An 8,447-nucleotide genomic window follows, 5' to 3' on the forward strand; every position below is an offset into this window, starting at 1 on the left:
TGTGATTCTGTAAAATCATGGCTAAAACAATGACATTCTAAACCGATTGTTTTCTCACCTCCGCTGACCAAATGATTTATGTCCCACGACTTCCGGCTTCAAGAAATCGACCATACGATGAAAATGCTAGCGCATTTATCGCGGATCATCAGTAAGGCGTCGTGACTTTTGTTCGTTTTCCAGAGGATTCCTCCTCTAACCTACTAGAGGAGCGACGTCAGCTGAAGAAATTGGAATTGGGTGAGAAGGAGGAAGAACGACGCATGGAAGAATTGCGTCAACAGGCCGAAGACGAAGCGATCGCAGAGGAACGAAGAAGAATCTTGGAGCAACACGCTACGCTTTTGATTGGTTTCTTGCCACCTGGTCTGTTTCGGAACATGGTAGAAATGAGTTCCCTACCCGAAAACATCCAGGCCCAGTTCCGTCGGCACGTCCCGATTCAAGACGATCCAGATTTATGGTAAAATGGCGATTATTCTGCCTTACATTCCAGTAAATAGCAATGGATGTGTGACAGTTTATTAACAAAGAAGTGAAAATTATTTTTTCAGTCTGTCTGCTTTTGCCCTTGGTGAGAGAAAATGGTTTTTTTATGGAACAAATTGACAGGGTTTCCTGATTCGACAATGTTTTTCCATTTTTTTATGTTATTGAAACAATTTCAATGTGACATAACATCTAGAAGGCAAGAAATGAAAAATCTCGTAGGTCGTAGAAAATACAGAAAAAAAAATGCAATTTGCTGATGGAAATCGAACACGACCGAAATCGAAATCGAACAATCAAATCTAGACGCACGATGCAGTGAAAACAATCAGAATGCAAAAATCCAACACGTAGTTTGAAGGGCCCCAGTACATTTGGATAAAAATATCATTGATTTATTTCGAAAATATTAAATGGTTGTCTTTTGCAGGACATCCTGTTTTTCACTAGTTTCCATTTAGAGGAATGACCCCTCTAGGCGTTTTGGAGGACTAACGTCTTCCCTATCGGCGCCCACGTCATCATCCTCGTCCTTGTCATCGTATTCTGTTGATAATTAACTGGCCAATTCAGAAATGTTACTTTCTTCGAACGCGAATTCAAATAATCTCCTGCCCTACATTGAAAGAAAATGATTCGCACGAGCATAAATTGTGTGACATGGTCAAATAGTAAAATAATCGTCAGGTTGAATTATTTGAAATCCGTTGATCGAATCAGATATCACTTACCCCTCCGATATAATTGACTATAATTTTATTCTCGTAAAGGTTTGTAGATTTTGTGGTGAAAAATGATATATTCTTTGGGTCTCTCGATTGAATAATTCTGTAGTTATGTTTGTGTAGGCCTATTTGTACCCAGTCCTGAAAAACATAAAGTGGAAGAGAAAATAAAATTTTGTTTAAAGTTAAAAGAATTTTTTAACTTTAAGCGCGTAGCATTGTTTGATTGTGTTAAATCATGGCTTAAACAATGATTTTCTTAATAGTTTTTTCTCACCTCCGTTGACCAAATCATTAATTTCTTTTTGCCTCCGGCTGCAAGAAATCGACCGTCCGATGAAAAGGCGAGCGTTTCTATGTCTGTGTCATCGGAAAGACGTCCTTGTATTTCCAGAGGATTCCAAATAGAAACGTCATCAAACGTCGAAACACTAAATGACATAAAGAAACCCATCAGAGGATATCGGAACTGAAAACAAAAACATCGGACAAGGATTTTACACCAATTCACAAAGCGTTTTTTTTTTTTTTTTTTTTTGTTTTTTTTTTTTTTCATTAAAAATGCCTATCCCCTCGTATGGACTCCTTTTTAATTGCGGACATTTAACCTCCTTGAGCTGCTTACTTTTCTTTATTGATATTTAAATTTGGCAGATGGTAGACCAGCTGGAAAGTCTGTCAGGTTCCTTTACAGGACTAACAGGGAAACGCATTGGATTAGGCAATTCATTTTTTAACTTTTTCCTTTCGTTTATTTTCCTGTATGCCATTCGCTTGGCATCCGCTATCGAATGACACTGCGTTCGTTAAACTTCAAGTTGAATTTACTAATTTCAGAAAAAAAAATGTTCGAATCCCCGCCCCCGTGGCTAATAGTTTTTAATTCAGTCGCAACGATTCATCGGGTGATTCGCGTTGAAAAGAATAGACGCGCACTTTAAAAAGGCCTCCATTCAAACAAACAATTTGGTAGAACTAGAATTTAAGTTTTAAATGACTTACAAAGCAAAAGTGAAGTTTTTGGCTGATTTCCTTGCCATTTCGAGTCCGCCCTCTTCTTCCCCATTTCCTGTGCACAAGCGCCAAGCAATTTTTTTCCCGCCGTCATCCAGAGGACACCTCAGCCTATAAATTGGCCAGTCGTGGTCCATAGACCAAATCTGCCAAGAAGAAAAAAGACAAATCGAATAGGAAAAACCAAATTCAATTTCCTCAATTTCATTCCATTACGTCAATAAACAAATTATTTACATGGATTTTGTTATCCCCACCACTGGCCAAATATTGGGTCCTTTCACTCCATTCCAGATAATCACAATATTTTCCATGTGTGAATTCTTTCACGGGTCGAGTTGTTGTCAAATTGTTTTCCTCCATTTCAAAAATTTTTATCGTTCCTTTCCTTCCTTTCCTTCTTGGAATGGAAGAAGTCTCTTCTTCCATTGAGACGGCGATTCGATTTTCAGAGATCCACTTCACAGCCGAAACGCGTTTACAGTCAATTGTGGTGATCACGTCGCCAATGGATGAATCACATACGAAAACTTGACAATCGCCCTGGATGGTTAGCTCATATAAGGATGGCAAGAACTGGACGAAAAATGGTGAAGAAAAAGAAAATAAATTGGCCAAACGTAAAAATAAATTGACGAATGATGGGCATAAAAAGGCGCAGTTTTGACTTTGCTGAACTGACATCTCCGCACGTTCACTTTATGTAAATGGAGAATTCAATTTTGAATTTGAGGAATGAATCGTTAATTTCAAACATCAAATCTAAATGCTTTAACTGTAACAGTTTCTTTTTGACGCAATCAGAATAGCGACGATGTTAATGAAAGTATCCAATAAACTTCAACTCTTTTTGAATGGCGTCGTCAAGTAAATTTTAAGCATTTCGCAAAAAATAGATAAATAAAGGAAAGGACAGATAACTGACATGAAGATGAACCCAAGTTTGTTGATGGGCCAATCAAAATTGACATTGTAACTTACCTCATCACAAACAGCAAATAAGTTGGGCCTGGTTGGATTCCAATTTATTTCTTTGATAAAATTCGGAAGTTTCTTTTGAAAGAGGATTTTGCACTCTGGGTAACTCCATACGACGACAGTACCGCCTTCGAATCCAGCAGCTAGTTGTGTCCCGTTAATCTAATTCAAGATTTCACGTTATATTTTCTCTTAGTTGTACGGATAAATTATTTCTGTCTGTCCGTGATTTCGTTTTACATTAATCCGTAACAACCAGATCAAACTCAGATGTTGTTAGGGGACTATGTTTCCGTACGAAATCAGGGATAAAAAGTCAGTCCATTATTGACTTACATTCCACTCAAGCGATTCAACACTCCTTAAGTTTAGATGTTGAAATGTGACTTCTTTCTTCTTTCTCCAATTGGAAAACGGAATAGCAAAATTTTCGGCAGTGTAAAATATTAACTCTTTTCTATTGGCACATGCAAGAATCAGTTCGGTGGGATGGGAACGGATTATGTACTTCCCACCTAACGACGCTTCAACGAGCCTCAATTGACATTTGCTTTTGTCTAAAAAAAGAAATAAAAGAATCGTCTTAATCAATTCATTTTCAAATGAAACGATTGAGTTTTTACCCATCCCGTCCAATACAGCGGCTAGTTGTTTTATGACCTCAGGCAATCCGATTCTTTCTTTTTCTTCAAATTGAATCATATCCTCAATCAAATGAGCAAGGATTCTTCCGTTTACGTCGTCTTCCGCCAAATCTTTTTCAAACATTTTAATTAAGTACATTTTAGAAAAAGAGTGACATCTTTGCTGTTTTAAATGGAGTAAAGAAATATCTAGTGGAATGGCTTACGTTTATTGTAATTGTCGAGTTCCTCCGGTTTGTTTAGCAAAATATTGGCAGGGACAGAGACTTTATTCTTCCCAAATGGATGTGTGCCACGCGTCAGGAAATAGAAAAAAACACATCCGGATGAAAACGTGTCACTTTTGATTGTTCCATCTGGCAGATCAGCAGGCATGTTTTCAGTGTCAATTAAAACCTTAAGTCTCTCAGGTGCCATCCACTGAAGAGTTCCTCTAATTTCGCTCTGCGAAAAAATATCTAGGTGTGTTTTCTTAACAAACGATAAATCAGAGACTTTCATTTGAACGGGCGACGTCATTGAAATGAGGATGTTATCCGGTTTAATATCGCGATGCACCAAATTTCTCGAGTGGATGTAATGCAATCCATTGGCGATTTGATAAAGGACCAATTCGTCTGGTGGCAATTTCGGTCCGTTGTATTTCTTTTCGCAATAATCCGTCAATGTCCCGGTACACAATTCCAAAACCAGATGCCTATCCAGAGGTTTCAACAAATTGTTTAATTCAAATAAATTTGGAAATGAAATTAGATGACCATTTTACGTGAATCTATTGTCGGCAGAATCAGCGACGTCCAAGAGTTGAACTACGTTGACGTGATTTAACTCTTTGTGTGTACTCATTTCTCTTTGAATAGTTTGTTTTAGAGATGTTGTCTTCGTCATTTCTTTGACCGCCACAAGATCGCCGTTAAATTTCCCTTCAAAAACATCTCCAAAAAACCCTTGACCAAGCAGTTTGTTAGTGACTTGTACTAAAAATTGCAATGAATTAATTAATTTCATTTTTTAAATTATTCTTTAAGTCATAAGAAACGAACGTTTTTTTACTTACGTGAAAGTGCTTCTTCGAATTTCTTTTTGTTTGTGGGCAACGGATTGAGTCCATTTGATGCAGGAATAATCATTCTTTGGATGGGATCGTATGCAACATGATTATTACTCAATTCTGAATGAGCAATTGAAAATTGTTAAAGACACAAGTCAATGAACGAATGCAAACTTACTTTTTAAATTGACTGGATTCTTTTCCTTGAGGTTTTTCAAGATAGATTCCAAGTCATCACCAAAAACATGTTTGGCGCTCTTCAAATAATAAAACAGTAGACATCCAGCAGCAACAAAATCGTCATTGACGTGTTTTTCCATGACGTCTTTCTGTCCCGAAAGTGTCCAGTATTTACTTTGACAGAGTTCCAGGCTCTTCAAAGATGTTCCGTCACCAGTCCTCATTCTTTCTTCACTTCTCTTTATCAGCTCCGGTAGCTGTTTACTGGAACTAAATTTGGTTAATCCGGAATCTGAAATTTTCATGCGCACAGGTTGAGAATGAGCGACAACGACGACATTCAATGGATTTAAATCTCCGTGGATAATTCCGTTTTCATGTAGGTAACAGATGCCATTAACGATTTGATAAAGAACTTGCGATTGATTTGGCATCGCTCCCTTGTACCGGCCAGTGCAATATTCATATAACGTAGCACTGTACGGTTCTAGGGCAAAATACCTGGACAACGAACAAAAATAATTTGTCTTTACTTGACACTACTAATACTTTAGCCAATAAAGGTGAAAAAATCATGACCTCCATTCGTTGGCAACGTCCTCCTCGTAACAAAAGACTCGTAGGATATTATTGTGGGTTGTATTATTCAGGTTGTCCTTGACGAGCTTATCGGCCACATCTTTCCACCCATCAAGGCAGTCTTCATTTTTTATTCTTCTTATCGCAGCTTCTTTTTTTAGATTAGAAGTCTTTGATTTCACGCGTTCCTTTTCAGCCCCTGCATTTTCATTTTCCTTCCAATATCCGTCAAACAAGAAAAAACCTTCACCGAAAATCTTTTTTTTGCAATCCAATCTTTTCCCCTTAAATAGAAAATCCTCCGCTGGTTCCGGTTGTTCAGCATCTGCCATCTTTTCAGAACTGGTAGTATATACTAAAGAGAAAAATGAAATTTAAAAAATGTCACTTCGTATTGTAATTACGAACCCCCTCCCCCATCTCCCTACTTTGCAAAGAGGATAACGGCTGTTTATGTTGAAGAGGAGGTCCCAACTGACTACATGCCCAACATGCAGGACTGTGGGGCAGTCCCTGCCGCCATCAGCCGTGGTCCTGTTTTGCTTTAGACTACTTTACTTTACTTTACCCTCTCCCCTAAAGAAGCTCGTCTTCAACCTGATAAATAGTGACAAGATGGTGGCAGTTGATATAGCAAAAATAATCAAGCAAGTTGTTGTTGAATCTTTAAAATCTTCAATTGTTTAGAAACTTGTTTGTTATTTATGTATCAATTACAACGCCATTGAAAATATGCCAAACTGAAACAATTGAAAAAAAACTCATGTTCTTATTAGATTAATAGAAACAAAAGTTTACCTAAATTGCTATGCATCAAATTCATACAAACGCAAAGATTTACCTGGTTACGAAGCAGTGGTAATTACTTTAGTTCCCTTTGATAGATTTAAACAAAAAGACGCGACCAACACCCCGTTTCACTTATATTGTTTATCGCAAGGTAGTCGAAATTCAGGTAGATAACGTTATCTTTTTCTCGTGCTAGTCTCTGCCTGCAAAACCATAAGGCAACTACTGAAAAATAATAACTTGCTCCTTTTTTTCTTATGACTTACGGCTACAACATTTTTCTTAATAGATTGACAAAAGTTTTCCTTTCCACCCATTTCAATTCAATTTTGTTTTAGTCATTCTAACAGGAAAACATCAAACCGATGATTTAGGTATCAAAGTATTACTTTTTACAAAACGCCACAAAATCTCGTAAAATATCTAATAGCAAAAACGGGACACAATCATGAGATTCTGGAATACAAATAAGACATTTCCATTGTCTTGTTTCTTTTGCGATAGGGCAACTAAAAGATAAGAAGATTCGTTGATTTATACCTACTACATTGAAAAGGAGAATTTTAATTGTAGCTGCAACTAATGTCCACCCAAATGCATTACTATTACCCCCAAAACAAGTTTATAGGTTGAATTTTAAAACTGAAAAAACCCTAAAAAAAGGACATTTCTAGCAAGTGTTTTTTTTCTCCTCACATGCACGATGGTGAGAAGTCCCACATAATTTAGCAAAACCGAGGAGAGAAATTCTTTACCTTTCCTGGGGCATGCGGACAGGGGGCTGGTGTCGGAGTGGGGCTGGTGTCGGGAGGTCCAATGTCGCATTCCCTGCGGCGATAAACGGCTATCTTTACAGTAAAATCTATTTCTCGTCTTTTTTGTAACTCACATTATTCAATTACCACAAGTAGGAGAAAAGTAAACAAATCGTATATACCAGCGTGCCCGTCTTGTAACGATTGAAAACCGGTGAATTGACGGGCTGAAATATGAAAATGTCCATGAGTCTCGATAGCGTTAAACTTGAGCCATAGCCAACATTACGAATATTTAAAATTCACTAGCAATAAAATAAAAAGATCAAGAACAAGTGTGACGTTCTGCTTACTGTCTGTTGTCCCTTAATTCTTAGAATTTAGAGACAATACATTTTCCAATTCAGCTTCTCTGCATCGTTCACTCTCATTCGTCCTCAAAACGACTCTTACTAGCGTTAACTACAATTACATCCCGTGAAAAGTTTGCCTGAAAATAGAACACAAAAAGAAGTTTTCAACCGTTCTCGCAAATACAACATACGTTCAGTTGTTAAGAAATTAGACTTACTTTGAAACGCCATCAAGTATACACTAAACGGGCACCTTGACAAAGGATGCAACACGTTGGCACTTACGGCAGCGTCCGACTTGTCGTTAAACAGTCCAAGCAAATCTTTGTGGGAACAGCGAAAATGGGGCACAACAGTTCGAGGAGCTTGATCGTGTTACCAAGATTTCCAACGTGAAAACGATGGTTCCTGCTATTGTGAATCCCTTTTTCCATCTTATTTTCACACCATCGTTGTCGTAACTTATTATATAACACAAACATTTCTTCCTAAACGCCCCCATTTCCTGTAGAACCTTCTCTGCACGAATATAGAAATAGCTCTCGAAGCATTAACGCAGCTTTAGTGCTATGAATATTTATAAGCAAGGACTTTTACCAGATTTGTTGCATGAGGTTCAATCGTGTTGACGAAAAGTCACGTCTTGCTTTTTCTCTTCAAGTCTTCAGACACAGTTTAACTATAAAAACCACCACCGGGCATCAATGTTTGCTATTTGCTTGCTGCTGCCAGGTCAAGATTAGCCGCCATCTTTCGTCCTTCACCTTTCAAGTTCCTCTTCAAAAAGTAAGAATACTGACCTTTTGAATTAACTAGGTGCCCTTTTCAAACATATGCAAAATCAACCAATAATAATCACCAATCATTTAAAGTTTAAAATTTTCTTTTTT

At 37.6% G+C, this 8,447-nt stretch overlaps 2 protein-coding genes across 2 annotated transcripts in view; both read right to left on the reverse strand.

Moving 5' to 3' along the window:
- LOC116920196 overlaps positions 1 to 8,306 on the reverse strand; it is a 39,579-nt gene extending 31,273 nt beyond the window's left edge. The window contains exons 1-14 of the mRNA XM_045174920.1: positions 8,155 to 8,306; positions 7,776 to 8,076; positions 7,570 to 7,694; positions 7,387 to 7,509; positions 7,205 to 7,322; positions 5,661 to 6,015; positions 5,080 to 5,582; positions 4,908 to 5,021; positions 4,617 to 4,827; positions 4,057 to 4,547; positions 3,830 to 3,961; positions 3,543 to 3,763; positions 3,210 to 3,368; positions 2,675 to 2,804 (exon numbers count right to left, since the gene is read on the reverse strand). Coding sequence (XP_045030855.1) covers positions 2,675 to 2,804; positions 3,210 to 3,368; positions 3,543 to 3,763; positions 3,830 to 3,961; positions 4,057 to 4,547; positions 4,617 to 4,827; positions 4,908 to 5,021; positions 5,080 to 5,582; positions 5,661 to 6,015; positions 7,205 to 7,322; positions 7,387 to 7,452 — 2,500 coding nt within the window. The 5' untranslated portion in view covers positions 7,453 to 7,509; positions 7,570 to 7,694; positions 7,776 to 8,076; positions 8,155 to 8,306. The remainder of the gene's footprint in view (positions 1 to 2,674; positions 2,805 to 3,209; positions 3,369 to 3,542; positions 3,764 to 3,829; positions 3,962 to 4,056; positions 4,548 to 4,616; positions 4,828 to 4,907; positions 5,022 to 5,079; positions 5,583 to 5,660; positions 6,016 to 7,204; positions 7,323 to 7,386; positions 7,510 to 7,569; positions 7,695 to 7,775; positions 8,077 to 8,154) is intronic.
- On the reverse strand, positions 507 to 2,668 carry LOC123473837. The gene is made up of 5 exons (XM_045175323.1): positions 2,466 to 2,668; positions 2,217 to 2,374; positions 1,492 to 1,645; positions 1,221 to 1,355; positions 507 to 1,105 (listed from the first exon to the last, which is right to left on the reverse strand). Exons 1-5 carry the CDS (start codon positions 2,655 to 2,657, stop codon positions 1,046 to 1,048), a joined length of 699 nt encoding a protein of 232 aa, XP_045031258.1. The 5' UTR covers positions 2,658 to 2,668; the 3' UTR covers positions 507 to 1,045.
- Positions 8,307 to 8,447: the final 141 nt, after the last annotated feature.

Source organism: Daphnia magna, linkage group LG1 (genome assembly GCF_020631705.1).
Source record: "Daphnia magna isolate NIES linkage group LG1, ASM2063170v1.1, whole genome shotgun sequence".
Taxonomy (NCBI): Eukaryota; Metazoa; Arthropoda; class Branchiopoda; order Diplostraca; family Daphniidae; genus Daphnia; species Daphnia magna.

Bases quoted from the DNA above. Each gene is read 5' to 3' on its own strand.
- LOC123473837 (XM_045175323.1), bottom strand. From the start codon at position 2,657: ATGGAAGAAGAGACTTCTTCCATTCCAAGAAGGAAAGGAAGGAAAGGA. The intron at 1,356-1,491 runs GTGAGAAAAAAC...TATGTTTTTCAG, and splicing joins TAATGATTTGGTCAACGGAG to GACTGGGTACAAATAGGCCT. The intron at 1,106-1,220 runs GTAAGTGATATC...CTTTCAATGTAG, and splicing joins TAGTCAATTATATCGGAGGG to GGCAGGAGATTATTTGAATT.